The following is an 18,785-nucleotide window of genomic DNA, read 5'->3' on the forward strand; positions in this document are numbered from 1 at the left end:
TCTTTGAATATGTATCAATTTGGTTAGAGTATCTATTAAATGCCACTATATTCTGGAAGGATATGTTGTAAAAATAAAGGATGACCTTTAAAAATTATCGGGATGGATGGGGAGAGTTTTTCTGTAGCCGAGGGCTGGACTGAAAATGTTGGTACCAGAAAGAACATCAGATTTAAAGAAATGCGGATGTCGATGATCTCAGACACAAAGAAATGATCTGAGATCTGTGTTACCCTTATTGGGCCTGTTGATAAGGTTATGATAATAAATGTATCGGTCGGATTTGGTACAGTTTTGTTTGAGATTGGTGTGGTTTATAGTTTGTGTCTGTTCTATGGTGAGTATTAGAGGTATTCATTTATGACGTTTTATTTATTATTATTTATTTTATCGTAACATTAACATTAACAATATTCAAGCATTACAGTCTACTTCCGGCACTCCACTTTCTGTCCCACTCCCTTCCTGCATTGGAAACGTTTGGCTGAACATTGCGTAACAAACTTTAAATCCTCAGTGTGTGCGTGTGTGTGAGAGAAAGTGTGTGTGTGTATGTGTGTACGTATGTCTGTGTGTGCGTGTGTGGTTGGTTATAATTCACTACGTGCGCTCTTTTACGCAGCGCGTCCCCGTTGCCAGGACCTCCTGGTGGGAGTGGGGGAACTCGAGCCGCGCAGAACAGGGTGGGGCGCACTGGGCTGAGCTGGGAGTAGAGAGGGGTGTGTCCGAGGCATATAAGTATTCAGATCCGAGAACAGAGCGAGTGAAGAAGAAAAAGGTTTTCGTACGCCGAAGGAACAGAGGAGAATCCACGAAGAGAAAGTAAGTCACTGCTACTTTAAGAGTTCCTTATTTCAGAGACCTAACGGTTTCCTTATTTGGTCCAGAGAGAGTCTATTGACACAGTGATGGTTCGTCCACAGAAAGAGGGGGGGGGGGGGGGGGGGGGGGGATACATGTTTACAAAAGTAGACATGTCAAATATATATATATAAGTGTGGAACTTATTGTCTTATTCACTGGTTTTTATCTTTCATTTTGTTGGACTTGAGCATCATCAAGCTTCTGTCAGCTCCAAATAAAAGCTGAACTTTTTCTGTTGTCACAAACTGCAACAACAATCCAATTAATCACCTCACTTGGCTCAGTTAATAAGAAGTTAGGCCTTTCTGTCCTCTCAGAGATGTTGTTTTACTATTAAACCTGCGTATAAATCATCTCCCCATGTTCATTGAAACAAACAACAAGTGAAAGTGATTTCATGTGTTCAGCCTGGTTGGTCGTGGGCCAACCAGCTGCAGCTGATCATTCCCCTTCTCTCAGAGATAAAGCTGGAGGATATGACCAAAATTATATGAAAATCAAAAATAGTAGATATTGATATACAGATTATCACAATAAATGTTACAACATTATTTCTGTTAATTTTAAAGATGAGGATTTCGGCACCTGGGTCAGGTTTATGAGCGGAGGATGACAATCACTTGATAAACAGCAAAACATGGAAAAAAAAGAGAACTGATAGGACAGGGGTCAATCAGATTTCCGTTGGGGTCCAAACCCTGCATTTGCCCTGTGCAGATCAATAGTGTGCTATAGATCCTCACTGTGCTCGCACAATGCACAAGTTATACATTGATATGTATTGAACTTTTTTGCTTGGGATAAGTTATTTTCTGATAATAATTGATAAGGTTTAATGGCCCAGCCACAATTAGAAACATTGGAGGATGAGGAATTTACAGGATTTCAACTTTTTCTTAAGACATTCTAGAGAAAACATTGTTTTACTAAATGCTTTTTTCTGCTTTTTTGAGTTAAATCAACTAATCAGTGTTACATGGGGACAACATCACATGACATACGAGCCCAGCCAAAGTTTCACTTATCTCAGAGGCCAGTGGGTGTACCAGGCGTGAGAGCATGCCAATCCAAACTGACTGTGGAAGAAGTGCAGAGCTGCAGAAGGAGACAGGACACATGCACCACACATGATGTATGCTGCAGGGTGGCGATGGGCAAACCAAGAAAGCGATGAAGAAGTAACACTTCATTTCAAGCTTGGCTGATGGCTGTATTATAAACCCATTTAAGTTTGTGCATTAAAGCGTGAGGGAAGAGCAGCGCTGCCAAAGACAAAAAGAGGCTTGTGGCTTTTCATGGTTTTATGGGGTTGAGTGGGTGACTAATTGGCTAATTTATAGGCCACCTAAGGTGCAGCAGGGAGATATCTTGCCTTTTTGTAAAGCCTGTGAAGACACAAACAATGAGCCGAACAGCATGAAAAGCTGTTAGGTTTGAAAAGCATCATTGTTGCTGTATTTTTTAAACAATTATGTTTTTACCTTTTTATTTTTTCGCAAATATTCAGTCCCTTATTTTCTGTGAGTATAAAGAGGAATACAAACTTCACTGAGGTTAGGAGAATGTGTTTCACTTTGTTTCGATCAACATCAGGTTAGAGAGTGTGACTTCTGGATGATGATCTGTTAAAGACAGAGGACATTACATTGACTTACAGTGATATCCTGGAGATTTACTTTAACCTTAACTTTAAGTTGCCGAACTGTTACCCTAATCTTAACCTAAACTTAAACCTAATTCTAAACCTAAACCTACACCTACACCTACACCTATACCTACACCTTCACCTACACCAAAACCTAAATCTAATCTTAAAACATATCTTTACCTAAAAATTCAATGATTTACATTGATTTACATTGTAAAAATTCAATGATTGAAATTGTAAATCATTGAATTTTACTGTACTGTAAAGAATAATGTGATTCTGTAAACAGATTTATGTTACTACAAAATGAGTAATACCTGGACCACACACACACAGGTTTGCAAAGTTGTCCTAATTAGAACTTTGCATTGACTTCCATTCATCATGGACGGCCAAAACCTTACCTCTAAACTTAACCGATTTACGACACAGTAGGGCCATGTGGAAGAAAAAACTAATTGGGGATTTCGAACACAAAGAATAAAGTCACAATAGTACATGAAAAAGTTGTAAAGTTAAGTTAAAATAAAGTTTATACTTACAAAAACTGAGTCATAATTGTAAGAAAAAAAAATGTTTTTAGGAAGTAAAAGGGTAACAAGGATAACTCATGCTCACTGAAGTTCGACTCTTTCAGGCTCCAGTAAAACTTGAACTTGAATCATCATCCAGATGTGACGATTCTTCTTGAAATGTCGCAATTATTTTTCGTCAACAACAAGTCAAGACAAGCCAAGGATCTTTGACTGAGATAATCACTAACACACCATCATACTAACTAACTTGCTTTCTATAGCTGAGTGATGTATTAGTGATTATCTCAGTCAAAGATCCTTTTTGGTTAGAAAATAAATCTTCTGTTCACTTCTGTGTGACATTGACGACCCATTCTATTAAAAAATTATACAGTTTTAGTGTGAATCTTCCACTCTTCAAACTGTAGAGTGCTACAAAATGGAAAGTTTTACAGGAGTACCATCAGCATCTAATGGGAGGCATGGCTCAGTAAAGGGTGTTGTGAAAAATGCGAATAGTAACCCCATAAACCAAACATTGTTTATATGTGTTTGCCTTACAATGCTCCATTTCTCCTGACTACGTGCATTACTGCAGCTCAGTGTTTTACAAGAGTCAACAAAACTCAAACGCTGCTTTAAAGTTCGAGCAAAATAAATTGTATTTTGCTTGCAGTGCTCAGCCTTGAGTGTTTTACGCAATGGACAAGTTGCAGATGTTGAGATTAAAGCGCGAAAGGAGGGGGGGAAAGGGAAAGGCCTGCTCCATCTGCCTTCCATTTATGTAAACACATTTTGTTTTGGCTTCACTGCATGACATTTAACCCTGAGTTTAGAGGCTCTTATGTTTCTTTAATATGTTTGTTTGTTTGACAGGGGCAGTGAAGACGGGCAGGAAATGCAGGAAAGAAAGTAGGGGAATGATATGCATTAAATAGTTGAGCAGATTTGAACCAGGAACTCAGGGCTCAGGGAATTTGGGGTATGTGGTATGCACCCTAATCATTTGGATATTACGACGCCCTAGGACAGGCTTATCTTTAATGTGACAAATGATCTAATTCCTGAGTGATCCCACCCTCACTGTATGAGAGGGAGGAACATGGCAGTGTGATAGATGTTCATATGATCCATGGTACACCTACACCCACATGCACGGAAAGCACATTACGCAGCTGGGGTGAGGCAGATGGAATCCAGTTCCTTGTAGGAGGCGTGTTGGATAAAGGCTAAATACCCCAGAATGCTTTGGGAAAGCCTAACGACCGAGGAGAGCGCACGTCTGGAACGTGGTAATTGTGGGAAAAAGTGACAGAGAAAGTAGAAGAGATTTTTTTTGTTATGGATACAGAGTTCGGTGGAATGAAATTCCATAACGTCTCTATAATGACCTCTACAATGTCTTGTGTTGTCCATGTTCTGTCTGCTGCACCTACAAAGTTGATGAGCTGCCTCAACGTTTTCTCAACCAATGCCCTGTTACAGATATGTTTGGTCAAATTTTTCAGCTTTTGTGCCAACAAAGTTGAGACGAATGAAATTATTGTAATTTCAACTAGCTAAGCTCGCAAGACCAGCAACACTTTGATAAAATGCAACTGATACAACCCATCTTCTCCCAATGGCCGTCTAGCCAAAGCTACACCCACATGATTGTGAACTGGCTATCATCTCTGATTCGGCCAATCATTTAATTTGGTCCAAAGAAACAAATTGCCAACCATATCTTTAAGTTGCGAAACAATTTTTTTTCCAAAGAGTGGGATGATTCAATCGTCTTCTCTGGGTAATAATAACAATTCAAGCATTCTTTTATTTGTCCCCTAGAATGCCAAGCGAGCGGTTGACAGTCAGGGGCGCGTCGGAGGTAGGACGCTTCCCCGGAGCAGCCCCGCCCACCAGGGTGGAGTTCAGCATTCAGAAAGAGGGGGAGAAGAAACAGGAAGATGGATCCTGTCGCCGATGGTTCAGGAAGATGTGTCCGTGCTGCTGTAAGCGCCAGAACAGCACCTCCTATGATATCACAGACAAGATTGAATTGGTCAAACCTCCAGCCCCAGAGCCCGCCAAGCCAAAGCCTGAGAATGGAGAATCGAAGGAGATGGAAGGTAGCGTGATTGACTTTTTGGATAAGCTTGTAATGACCATAAGCTTAGATCAAATCTCTAAATGTTTTTATATCATGCACATTTGATAATCCAGATAGCAGCAGCAATACAGGCAGAATCTAAACCTGATGTGAAATGTTCTCTTTCAGAAATAAAGCTGTCGGTGCGTTCTGTTGACCAGCTGAGCTCCAAGACCGGTCAGAACAGACAGGAGCACCACACGGACTTGTATCACGGCGACGAGCTGATCATCCGCAGAGGACAGACCTTCCAGATTGAGCTGGAGCTCAACAGGCCCTTCAATGCTGAAACTGACAAAATGCATCTGGATCTGAAAACAGGTATGAGATGAATAGCTGACTGCTTCAAATTCACCAAACCTTAAAGGTCCAGTGTGTACGATTTAGGTGAAAGGGATCTATTGACAGAAATATAATATAAAATAATCCAAGTGCTGTTTTCACCAGTGTGTTTCATCTAAATTATACAAATTATTGTTTTATTAACACTAGAATGGACCTTTATATTTAAATACTTTATGTTTACATCGGGGGGGGGGGGGGGGGGGGGGGGTTCTCTATGGAGGCCGCCATGTTTCTTGTAGTAGCCCGGCCTGGACAAACTAAACACCCTTTGAGTTTTTATGAAAATTGAAGGTTACCAAAGGTTCTCTTTCATGTTTGGAATGGGAGAGTGAGGGGTGTTCAGCTGCATCATGCAGCTTCACCACTTTATGTCACTAAATGTTACACACTGCACCTTTAATAATGAAAATGACTAAATGCAGCTGATTGATTAACAATTAGAAGTGTCTGTTTTCTATAAACCAAAAAATGTGGGCATGGATGTTGGACATATAGTTGGCCCCCTCCTCGTAGTATTGTAGTGTATTGTAAACTTGACCAGACCAACCTATGGTTCAGTCCAAAAACAGATTGCCTAATCTAGTTAAGAGTGTTAAATAAAAAGAAAGTTGAAATCTACTCAAATTTGTGTGGAGTTCATCTGACTTTTTTTTGACAGATTAAGATTACCAGTACATGAAGAAAAAGCTAATGAAAATGTGTACAATTGGTGGACTGTCCCTTTAACCAGTATTTATTGCAAACCCATGTTAAATGTGAAGGACCGAACCCCTGACTCAAAACAGAGCCTGGGAAATGTGGTCAAAATTCTATGCATACCGATCACTTTTAAATAGATCAGCAGTTCAGACGTACACGCAAGTTTTGGATTCCACCACCCGGCACAGTGTTTACACTCTCCAGACCTCAGGCCACAGAACACCTCCCTCTGGTATTTACAGGCCTCACGCTGCTACGACCGGCTGAGGAATAAAAGGCTATTACATCACCAGGGAGAAATGATTATCAGTCAGCGGCAGCCTAGATTATTACATGCTCGAGAGGAGAATAACTATCAACCACATTCAACATCCACTCATTACCTTTGAACTAACGTTTGCATTAGCATCGTCCCTTAGTAAATTTGTAGAAGAAGAGAAAAACGTCCATGTCTGTTGCAGTGAAGGCGACTACATTCTCCGAAAAGACACAACATGTTTCTTTAATTGATTTCCTTTTGAATAAGTCCTCAGTGGTGAGAAAGGAAGAATGGGGTCTTGACTGGGGTCAGCTGGGGAACAATGAGATCCTGGTAAACTCCATACTCAAATAAAACAGCAAATAGCTCAGAGCACAGCTTCCGATAAGTCTTCATAGCTGCTGGGATAGAAGGGACTTTCTGATGAACCTAATTGAAAGTTGGTTCAGCTGTTTTGGAGTTTTCCTCAACAAAACATCGGGTCACGTACACAGGAACATCTACGTTAGTCCCCCCAAGATAAATCTGTCAGAAATGTGCTGGACTATCTGCAGGGAGGTGTGTCTTATGCAGGACTGGATGTCTTCCAGACCCAGAGTCCGAGGAACGTGCACAGCTGGAAATGTGATTCATATGTGGTTTACAGTTTGGTAGGATTTTCAACCACTGTGAGAGTCATACACACAGATAATAAAACATTGGGTTTGTCCCCCAGCCAGAAGGACTTTATTAAACATAAAGTCCTTCTGCTTCCACAGCTGCTGTATAACTTGAGTTCATCCAAATTCAAAGCTAACAAAGATGGAGAAAACCACTTAAATTTTTGACTCACTGTGAAAAAAAGTGTGATTAAAATATAATATTTTATTATATTGGATTGTCTTGTCTTCCTCTTTCTGACTATCTGCTGCGGTGAATGGTTATAGTCTTTATGCTAAGCTCAGCAACAGTCTCCTGTCTGTTCAGATTTAATGGACGGATACAAGAGTGCTATCAATCTTCTCACATATTTCTTTGTGAAAAAGTATATATTTGCAATAACAAAAATGAAAATCGTATTTGCATTTCTATTACTTCAAAAGAAAGTACATTTTACAGTAGGCTGCCATCTAAAGTCACAACGTAGAAACCATTACAATACAGAACACAATAACATGTTTCTTTATATTTCTTCCATCATGGTGCACTCTGATTCAAGTATCCCCTCTCTGGTGTAGGTCCCCTGCCCATGGTGTCCAAAGGCACCCACATCATCATTCCTCTGGTGGATCACCTGGAGGATGAACGCTGGGAGGCAAAGATCGTAGAAGCGAACGGCACCAAGGTCAAGTTGTCCGTCAACTCTCCAGCCAGCGCTGTGATTGGCCTGTACGGGCTCAGCGTGGTCACTTGCTCTATAAAGGGAGAGGCCGCAACTACCTACAACACCAACAAGAACATCGTCATGCTCTTCAACCCTTGGTGTGAAGGTAAGGAAATAAATTGAAGAAAATAAGACGGTTAATGGTAAAAGGCAGACGGTGTTACATAACCTGTCTGGAATAAATAATGCCCTAACATTAGCTTTAAAGGCCTTATAGCTTTAAATGAAAATATAGATTTTCGCTGGCTGAAAAACTGCTGAGCTGCCAGCAAAGATGTTCCCAGAAAATAGCTGTCGTGTAACAGCATCATCATTCAGATGGCAAATACTGGCACAATATACTGTAGATGTTTGTACAGCCCCCGAATCTATGAGAGGAGTCCTGATATAATGTTACACATGGGTGAAAAAGGCCAACTTGATCCGTGTTGCTGTCAGTCAAATAGCTACAGCGTGATCCTGTAACTATGGGAGTTATGTAACTCCACTGGCTACAGCTCAAGACAGCTGGTAAACTTGGTTGTGCTGTTACAGCTCCACCCTGAATTGTGTATAATTTTATAATATTATTTTGGCCAATTGAGGGCAGCAAAAACAAACTGAATATAATAGTATGCTAACATCTTACCCAACTGCCAGTTAATACAAACCAGCAGTAAAAAAAATGTCATTCATTTAGAGCTTCTCTGGCCGTCTGAGGAGTGTTAGTCATATATTTGTTCCTCTTGACTGTTGTTGCACTATATAATTAGCATTGTTAGTAGGTGTCAATGATGTTATATATTTTACTTTTCAAATATGGCAGTTCATACCACATTTACCAATTTCCAACTAGTAAATACAGTTTACCTCAAGTCTAAATCGTAATTTTTGAAACTGGGAAGGTTTTTTCTCAAAGTTTTGACAGATTTGTTTTGCACTAACAATTAAAGAAGTGGCCCAAAGATGTTAACAATTGACATAGCGCTTTGTGGAAAAAGTATTATTACATCATTAGCGTTATTACTCCATGTACATATGCCACTCCAGTCGTGTGGCCATTAACTGTTATTTTGAAAGAATTTGCTCCAAATGATGGTTTTTGCTGGGAATAGTATTTTTCCTCAGTTCTCAATTAATTGTATTTAACAAGTAAATAAAGGTCCGTCTTTTTTATAAATAATGTATTGGGCAGTTATTATTTTCTTATTAATTCAAATAAAAGCTTTAGGAAATGCTATCCATTGTTTATTCTCCCGACTCTCTTTCAGTTTGCTGAGCACTGCAAACTATACCCACAGGAAATTTAGCAGAAAAGCAGTGAATTTGCGACACAGCTAACAAAAAAAATATGGACCTGGATTTGATTAAAAGATGGTCTTTTATTATGGGGTTGCTGCTTTTGGCAGCACTCCCAATCTCCTCTTCCCTTTTTCAATCTTTTATTCCCGAGACCAATTTCTCCCTCACGCTCATAAAAGTCTAAATCGTACAATGACTGTATAAAATGCCAGGGGGCGAGCTCAGAGTAATCCCACAGCTGGTGACAACCTGTCCTCTCCCTCGATTTTACTGCCTCCATGTGTATTTCCTTCCTTTGTATGCCTCGCCCACTCTGTCCTACTCCCTTCTTGCAATCTGCTGACCCGACCCTCGCTGCATCACCCCACTGCCCCGTTTTGTCAGCCTCCTCCTCATTCTTCATCCTGTGGTGGGTGTGGGGGTTTCGTCATACATTCCACGATGTTCTGAGAAGAAGAGAAAACCAGAGTCATCCTAGCCGCCAGATAAAGTCAACTTCACCTCCCTCTGATCTCTCCTTTAGAAATCTCAAGATTCTCTGCTACGCTCCACTCTCTCTCCCTCCTTTCCCTCCCAAGCATAACATCCCTTCTTTCTCTGTCGTCCCTCATGACCTCTTCCCTTCACTTTGGACTGTGGGCTTTTTTCACCTCCATCCTGAATACTCTGCTACTTTAACTGCTTCTCTTTGCCGTGTTCCTTTTTCGCGACCCGCCACTATCCACTGTGGAATCAGCAGGAGATAATGAGATGGAAAAAAGAAAGACCGTGATTGTGAAACTCATGTCAGGGGTGCACGCCCAAGTCTGAGGCGCTGATGTCACTCAAAACAGACTACTTCCCATAAATGAGTGTGGGCCCCATTTCGAGGTCGAAGGTTTCTTTGTGTTTCTTAACCATTTCCTGGTCCAGGAGACTCTTGGGGACACGATTTGTGAACATTCTTTCGGGGTTTAGTCACTGAAGAGGTGAACAAGGCGAGGATTGTTGGACATTTTCGCAGACAGGGAATAAGCCAAAGTCTTCACTAGGGTCCATGTCATTAAAATAAACCCATAAGAATAATTAAAAGATGTGCCAGTGTAGAATCTTACAGAACAAATATACACACACACACACAAACACACACACACACAAAAACATGCACACACACACAAACACACACACACACACACACACACACACACACACACACACACGCACACACACAAAGACAGACAAAGACACATATGAAACACTGTATTGTCATAATTGTTTTGATGATGATAAATGATTATACACAGATATATAACTGTCATGTGTTTCCAGAGGATACAGTGTTCCTGGATGATGAGGAGGAGAGGAAGGAATATGTGCTGAATGACACTGGGAGGATTTACTACGGCACAGAGAAACAAATTGGGGCCCGGACATGGAACTTTGGACAGGTAGGCACTATCATGACACTCAGCCCGTTTGTCCATATACTGATGTTGTTAATCTTTAAAAAAGTTTTGTTTTATAAAAAAAAAAGCTCAGCTGGGAGCTATGCTGCCTGGCTAATAGGATCACACATATGGTCCCAGCTACTCGGGCAATGCTTGGATAAACTAACCGCTGGTTTTGGTCTTTTTATGGGATTTATGGATAAGTAAATATAGAAATATAAAATATTGAACATCAACAGGGTTAACCTACTTGTTAGGCCTTTTTTCAAGCATGAAGTTCATTGTTATCAATGTAGTTTTTTTAATCTTTTAATGTTTAAATGTTAAAATAATGATCAATTGTGGGGTTTCTCTTCACCATAGTTTCATGAAGGAATCCTGGATGCGTGTCTGTTCATCCTGGAGAAGAGTGACATGCCTCCGTCTGGTCGAGGGGATTCTGTCAATGTGGTCAGGGTCGTATCTGCCTTGGTAAGACACTTACATGGACATACTGCTGAATACATTAATACAAAATAAAAATGTATAGTCATATATTTCACACACAGATAATACAGATAAGCATACTGCATATTATTTAATTCAGTAACAGTCAAAGTAGTGAAAATTCAAAGCAATCTACACTAACTTTACCCATCAAAGGCCATTTATAGGCCTTGAGCAGTGCAATGTGCACATATTAAAGAAGTTATATACAGTAGTGTTTAGTTTGAAGTCTTTTCCATTTGGTTTTGTCTGAAGTATACTTCCTTTTTTTTTTTATGTAAAGGATCTGTTGGTGTGGAGTTAAAGAGACGTTAAATTACTAAACCTCTGTGGAAAGCACAGCTCTTCTTTGCTTGAGGCTCGAGGCCTTAGGCTACATTAGCTTCTAATAGCATAAGAAACCCGATTCTCAAGTTGAGCAGTTGAGTTACATTTTGGGTAAAGTAGGCTCTCAATCTTCAAAAGGAAGAAGAATATCTAGAATAAAGAAGAGATGGAAGTGTTATCTCTGGTTTCAGACGAACTATCCAGTGTCTACATTGTGTATATTACTATTAAAATAGCTACAACCTAAATGCACATGTGTATTGCACTTTAGATCAGTTGTTGCAATTTAAGTACCCCTCAACTGATATAAATTAGACCACAGACCCCGATTTGAAAAGATTTGTGCTTTTGGATGTTTTACTACAGGAAATGTATGAAATTCAGAACCAAAATAGTCACTCATTTTATTAGCGTGTTACTTATAGACCACACCCCAGGTTGAGAAACCGTGCAGCAGACGAAGTGCAATGCTACATCAGTAAATTACTTCTAAATACATCAAAACTAAACTTTTCACTTTCACATTAAATGTAACATTATATCTTAAATTTTAAGGATTGACTGTCTCACTGTCTTTAATTTTAGCTACAGCCAAAATAATTTTTAGCGTCCTGTTTGAAAACGGGATGATGGCAGTCAGATGTTATTGATTGAGTCTCCACCCTCTTTCCAGATTAACGCTCAGGATGACTATGGGGTTCTGGTCGGGAACTGGTCTGGGAAATACTCCGACGGAGTCTCTCCCTCGGCGTGGAGCAGCAGCGTGGAGATCTTGAGGAAGTACCACTCCTCCAGCGGCACGCCTGTGTCATACGGACAATGCTGGGTCTTTTCTGGGGTCACCACAACAGGTGAGCATGTGAAATAAATCCTGTGATGGTGTTTTTTTAGAGAGGCGGGAGCTTAGTGGGTGGTGGCCGAAGGCATATGAAGAGATTGTATTTGTGTGTATGAATGTGTGTGAAATACCACAGAGAATACCAGTTGTATCTCCCAGTGTTCCCATGAGCTTGACTCACAGTGTCTAAATGAAGCGTACTCCTGACTTCCTGTTTATGAGGCTCCGTTAATCAGATCTCACTACTCTGAAACAGAACGTTTCATTAAATCAGTGCTTGCAGGATTCCTCACATGATAGCACAACTGCAGCGATGCTCCTGATAGCAGGACGTAGCTCATGTCCACCATAAATACCTTGCATTGGCATTCCTGTCATACCTCCCACTTTTATCACAGATAGAGCCACATGTGTTGCTTTCATTCATGCAGGTTTATCGGCTTTCTCTGCAACCAGGCAGATGCCATCCTTGTAGAGATGTGCCATGTGATTGCTCCACATCTTTTGCATCTGGAAACATAATTCGACTATTGAATGAGTTTTCATTATTGTAAATGTTATTCATGTGTCTGTCTTTGTTTCCAGTGTTGCGGTGTCTTGGAATACCAGCCCGCAGCGTGACCAACTTCCAGTCCGCTCACGATACTGACGTGTCCCTCACCACCGATGTGTATTTCGATGAGGATGCGGAGCCAATCGACTACCTCAATAGTGATTCCGTCTGGTAAGATGTGTATCTTTACATTGACAGGAAAACCCTGCGTTGAAAATGGCCCTCTGCTAAATCCATACCTTTGGAATGCACCTTATATTTAGATCTGCTTCGAGCGCAGCCTCCTAACTTGACTTGACCCTGAGACGTTGTGTACTTACAATTATCTGCAGCTCCTTTCAGACTCAAGAGGCTGAACTGATATCCATCTCCCATATGTGTAGTACAGTCCTTAGATTGATGGGTACCATTTATTGTCCCTCTATAGCTATGAAGCAAAAGTACACCAGGGCAGTGTTAGCCAACTCCATCTGAATCAATGATTTAGGTTGAATTTCATTAAATCCATAGCTGATAGGGCTGGGCAATATAAAAATTCTCTAATTACCACAATATAATTTTCATGAACAACAATATACCATAAGTCCAATTTATATTGGTATATTGATAATTCATTGTACAATCAGAGTGAGGTTTGACACATAATTGATCTACCTCAGATTTCTTTTGCTGTTTATCAAATGCAAAAATTTGAATATTGTGACATTTATCTTGATCATTTTCGATATTGACTGATATGAAATGTTTTATTTAGGTATAATTGTGGCCATATCGTCCAGGCCTACAAGCTTACCCATAATGCTCTTTTTTGAAATTACACTTTATCTGTACCTGCTCTGTAAATGCTTGACACAGGTTTTGCCCGCTATACTTAAACGCTAATGGACATTTAAATAATGCAAATCTGAAATGAAGCTTCGAAAAGTATAATTGAAGAACATGTAATATTCAAGAAACAGCTTACTGGGAAATATGCTGATTTAGTAAGATTTTCTTCCTGAGCTTTAGATAAGAAGAATGATTTCACTCTCGTATTTTTCAGTTAATACAAAACTAATTACGAGACTGTTGGAACCATTTTATTACCTTATCCTTATCTTTTACTTATCTCTTTTAGTATTTCATTATTATGTCCATATCATTTTATCTGTCTTTGTTTTCCTGTCTTTGCTGTATCCTCATTTCATACTTATGAGATTTACGATAACGCTCCCTCACTTCCTGTTAATTTTGTCTTGCTGTGTGCGTGGATGGGGTGAGTGAAGGGACGGAGGATGTTGTTTTTATGCTGTTGTTCTTTAAAACACTTTGTGTTACATTGTTTGAAAAGTGCTATACAAACGAGGGCAGGTGATTGATCTGAATCTGAAATGGGTGGCACAGAGCAGGCTGGTGTAGATCATCCTCTTCCAACTTTTAGTAAATCAGCTGAAGAGCATGTTTCCCAAAGTGTCACACTGTTCCTCTTAAAACAACCTCACATTAAAACCTCTCATTTCCATCTTCCCTCAGGAATTTCCACGTATGGAACGACTGCTGGATGGCCAGACCAGACTTGCCTCCTGGCCATGGAGGCTGGCAGGCTGTTGACTCAACTCCACAGGAAACAAGTCAGGGCACCTTCCGCTGTGGCCCCGCATCCGTCAACGCCATCCGTTCCGGCCAAGTCTACCTCAAACATGACACGCCTTTTGTGTTCGCTGAGGTGAGTGGTATGAACTGGCAAGTGGGACAGGAATCTTGTTTTATTCACCACCATATAAATAAGAACGTGTTGCCACAGTTAGAGACAGGTGGACAAACTAAATCTCTGGGATTAAGGATATGAAATATTTATCTTTGACAGGAACTATTTCTTGGGCCCCTGATTCTGCCCATTTAATTCAAAAGAGAGATAACCCCTTACTGCCTGAATTAATTTCCAATCACAGAAAAAAAATATTATTTGTGTTTTTGGCTTTTGTGTCATACAGATGCTAAATTAAGTTGAGATTGTTGATTTCAATATAGCATTTACAGTAGATATAAAATTAAGGTATGAGGCAAATTAGCGACATTAGGCATAATGGGGCATAACCTCAATTTAACAAATTTTAATGTCTCTTGTATGTAGATTGATGCTGCTTTTGATTGAAATAGAATAAAAACATATGTTTCTGTATAATCATTGCTGTTCCATCATCACAGTATTTAAAATACAGCTTAATACCTCAAAATAACTTTGCTGCACAGTCCCAAGGGGCTAGTATGTATTTTCCACTTCGACCACTAGATGGCGGCCGAGTGCTTCCAATACCTTCCTTGGTATGTGTAGTATTTGCACCATCAGGCACAATCGTCACCTCGGCGGCATAGAAAAGCATAGAAACCCCATAAGACCGAAATGGGGTTTGAGGCAAATTTGAGACAAACGTCTACAAGGGGTTAAAGAAAACATAATTTCTTTACAACTGTACGAAAGGATAAAAATAATAAATAAGTGTGACGTATACTTTGTTTCCTCTTCTCATGACCTTTTTTTCCCCTGTTTTTCCTATCAGGTCAACAGTGATAAAATCTACTGGAAGAGAAACCTGGATGGCACTTTCGACCAGTTCCACATTGAGAAGAAAGCGGTCGGCCACTGCATCAGCACCAAAGCCGTGGGCTCTGACGAGCGGGCGGATATCACACACCTGTACAAACACCAAGAAGGTGCGGAAAAACAAGTTTATTCAGATCGATGTTTAAGAGCATCGGAAATCATTCCAACATTATTAAAATGTAGTGATTTATTAAAACAAGTGTTGCTTTGTTTGGAATGGCTGTGTGCCAAATCTCTCGCCTCTGTCAATAATTCACTCGGCATCTCCTCCCTCCACCCAATCAGGTTCAGAGGAGGAACGCTTCGCTGTGGAGACCGCCAGTCGCTATGGCAGCAAGCCAGAAGTCTACTCCACACCCATGGCTGAGGACGTGGTCGTGGAGGTGAAGATGGAGGGCGAGGGGCCGAGGATGGGCACAGATGCTAAGCTGAGCATCTTGGTGAAGAACCTGAGCTCGCAGCCGCGTCAGACAACCCTGCACAGCCAGGTGGCCGTCATGTACTACACCGGTGTGCTGAAAGGAGCCCTCAAGAAGGAGCAGATACCTGTGGAGCTTTTGCCCAATGAAGGTCAGATTTCCACTAAGCCTTAAAGTATCAACCTCTTATTAGTGCCGTAGTCTATATATTTTATATTAACAATATATCAAACGATTAAGTGTTTAAGGCTAATTTTGCTCACTGTATAGATGAGCAAGTGTTTGCAGTTTGTCTGATAAACTGCGCAGCTAGTTCAGTTCAACAAGATCTCTTCTGGAGATTTTTGGTAAATCTTGCTTAAAGTGACAATGGTGACATGATGGTAAAAGTTAAAAGTAGCACAATTGTTCACGGGTAATGACTTCATTAAACTGCGCCTGTTACACAGCTATATCTAGATAAAGTTAGCTAACATTATTCACCGTAAGCTAAGCTGGTGATATCAGACTAAATGAGGCTGAAGCAAGTTTACTTTATTCAGCAAAAGTGTGTTTTATCATGAGCAAACTTTTTATTTGCAAAAGGAAGAAGTGAATCAAAACATTTATAGATTTCTCTCTCTCATTTCAATAGGCTAACTATTGAACTACTTTAAAACATGTCATTTTTTTAACTTTTGGAACGAGGCTAGCTGTTTCTGATTTCAATTTGAAGATAGCTAACTAATCATTTGAAAAAGAGTAACATTGAATATTGAGCTGTGCTCATTTCCAGTATCTCTTTACACAGAAAAAACCATTGAGTGGGTGCTGCCCTACCAGCAGTACCAGAACGAGCTGATGGATCAGGCCGCCCTGATGCTGACCCTGTCTGGAAGAGTCAGCGAGACGCAGCAATTGTTGGCCAACCAGACCTCGTTCAGGCTGCGCACCCCTGACCTCAACATCACGGTAGGTCAATTGGCAATTCAGGACAGCATTGCTACGGTAGCGTTATTTCAACCTTCACTCTAAAAAGATGAGAAAGGTTTTGTTCAACCCTTTCTGTTTGTAATCTGTGCCTTGCAGCCTTTGGGAGAAGCTGTCGTTGGCAAGGAGATGGCAGCAAAGATCACCTTCACCAACCCCCTGCCACGTTCGCTGAAGGACGTGGTGTTCAGGGTGGAAGGCTTGGGTCTACAAAAGGGCCATGAAGTGGTTGTAGGGTAAGAATATGAGAGGTCGCCCTCTCTTTTTGCCTCGCTGTCTCTTACCCTTCAAAATTCTCCTCTACTTTCCTTCTCCAGACTAACCCTTCTCTCTCGTTTGTCTCTCTCAGTGACGTTAGTGGTCACTCCACGGTGACACTGACAGAGCACTTCATCCCCACCCAGCCCGGACCCAGGAAGCTGGTGGCGTCCCTCGACTGCAAACAGCTCACGCAAGTGCACGGAGTGGCGGATATCGTCGTTCTTGACAAATAAGATGGAGCCTGTGGCCTCACCATCACTCCGCCTTATAAACTGAAGCGATTGATTATATGAAGTCTGCCAAGTTCCTCTATCTTAAACTATCTTGTGTATTTTAAATAGCAAAAATATGAAATCATGATATTTTTAAAACTATGAATAGACACTTAACAACTGTAGCATTATCAGTATTATTTTTTACCTGAAGAAATATAAATTCATTTCTGCCTCGCTCTTAAATGTTAAACCTGTGGTAAAGAGGTATAGGGCAGGATTTAAGAGCATGCCTAGCCGATGCAGTGCTGCAACTAACAAGCATTCATATATTGAATTAAACTGTTCTAGTTATTAGACTGATTCTAAACTAGTGCATTTCAAGACATTGAACGATGTGAAGGTGCAGTGAGGTCATCAGTATTGCGTGATAATGAAAATGCTATATGTGCGTCATACATGTATCTTGTCATAAGGTGGAAAAAAAAGAATCTGTGAAAACTATTTTCAGACAAAATGAACCTCACATGGCTTAAATGAAGGAAGGGTACTGTGAAATGTTTTGAAAGGAGACGTTTAAATTGGCGTTTTGCAAATTGCACACTGGAATTCCCCACAGTTTAATTTTTCTGTTACATTTGACAGAACATTTTGTTATCAAAGTTCAAAGACAGAGTCATTTTTCAGGACTAGTCGACATTGTGTATTTGAAAAGAAAATGAATGAGGAAGGACATGGCTGAAGGGTTATTTCAGTCTGAAGATTCATGCAAATTCATAACGCCGCCTTTATTTTGAAAAACTTAGCACTCATTAAACCCAAGCGTCTCCATTTGCAGAGTGTTCCTTGTGGTTGAACTGAAGAAGATGTTGCCCTGTTATACGTTGTGTGTATGTCTCCACTATGTGTGTTTAATCATACTGACATCAGCTTTACAGTATTTAGCAATTTAGCTACAAGATTGGATTTGCCCCTGCTGTGAATTTGAACAACCGTGTCACAGCAGAGCCCAGAGCGGCCTGAATTCACCCAGATTTATTTGTCTATTTGACTTAAGCACTCAAAGTACAATGTGAAGGAACTATTGAATAACATGACATTATTTATCTATCTTATTTAGCGGGACTGTTTTCTGTGTCGTTTTGGTAATAAAATTTACACTGAAATGACGGCTCTGACTAATAGTTATTTTCTTTCTGCACACATTCTCACAGACACACCCAGAGTCCTAGTCAGAGGAGGGCTGTGTTGAAATAAGGATATCCACAGATCAAGTGTGGGCCTGTACAATTCCCATTCTATAATCCCACTTGCTTTTTTGATTTGAGGAAAGAAACTGTTTCATGACAGGTTACCTCATGGTGATTCATTTCAACAGAAGTAGACCAATGTGACACACCTTCACTACATTTCATCATTTTTAAGATACTGATTTGAAACATATTTATCTTTTGCTCAGAACTTTCAATGCAGTGATTGTATTTTACCTTCGACTTACATACTGCACTGAGGCTTGTCGTTCTCTTCGCTGACATGATGTGCATATTCATTGCTGTCCTTTGAATACCATATATTTCCAAAATGTCCATGTACCGTGATATCCAAAA

General features: G+C 40.4%; 1 protein-coding gene across 1 annotated transcript; it reads left to right on the forward strand.

The window, feature by feature from the left end:
- The first annotated feature begins 529 nt into the window (after positions 1 to 529).
- Positions 530 to 18,347, forward strand: tgm1l1 (transglutaminase 1 like 1). Its single transcript, XM_053438422.1, has 14 exons — positions 530 to 822; positions 4,855 to 5,135; positions 5,285 to 5,476; positions 7,676 to 7,927; positions 10,411 to 10,529; positions 10,893 to 11,000; positions 12,016 to 12,193; positions 12,766 to 12,904; positions 14,246 to 14,438; positions 15,274 to 15,427; positions 15,603 to 15,887; positions 16,527 to 16,687; positions 16,805 to 16,941; positions 17,055 to 18,347. The coding sequence occupies exons 2-14, from the start codon at positions 4,856 to 4,858 to the stop codon at positions 17,197 to 17,199; spliced, it is 2,343 nt and encodes a 780-aa protein (XP_053294397.1). The 5' UTR covers positions 530 to 822; position 4,855; the 3' UTR covers positions 17,200 to 18,347.
- The last annotated feature ends 438 nt before the right edge of the window (positions 18,348 to 18,785 follow it).

The sequence above is a fragment of the Pleuronectes platessa genome, chromosome 13 (genome assembly GCF_947347685.1).
Source record: "Pleuronectes platessa chromosome 13, fPlePla1.1, whole genome shotgun sequence".
NCBI lineage: Eukaryota > Metazoa > Chordata > Actinopteri > Pleuronectiformes > Pleuronectidae > Pleuronectes > Pleuronectes platessa.

What these genes read in the sequence shown, in the direction of transcription:
- tgm1l1 (XM_053438422.1), top strand. Translation starts at nt 4,856, where the DNA reads ATGCCAAGCGAGCGGTTGACAGTCAGGGGCGCGTCGGAGGTAGGACGC. An exon ending in GCATCTGGATCTGAAAACAG is followed by an intron (nt 5,477 to 7,675) that starts GTATGAGATGAA and finishes TCTCTGGTGTAG; the next exon opens with GTCCCCTGCCCATGGTGTCC. An exon ending in TTCTGGGGTCACCACAACAG is followed by an intron (nt 12,194 to 12,765) that starts GTGAGCATGTGA and finishes CTTTGTTTCCAG; the next exon opens with TGTTGCGGTGTCTTGGAATA.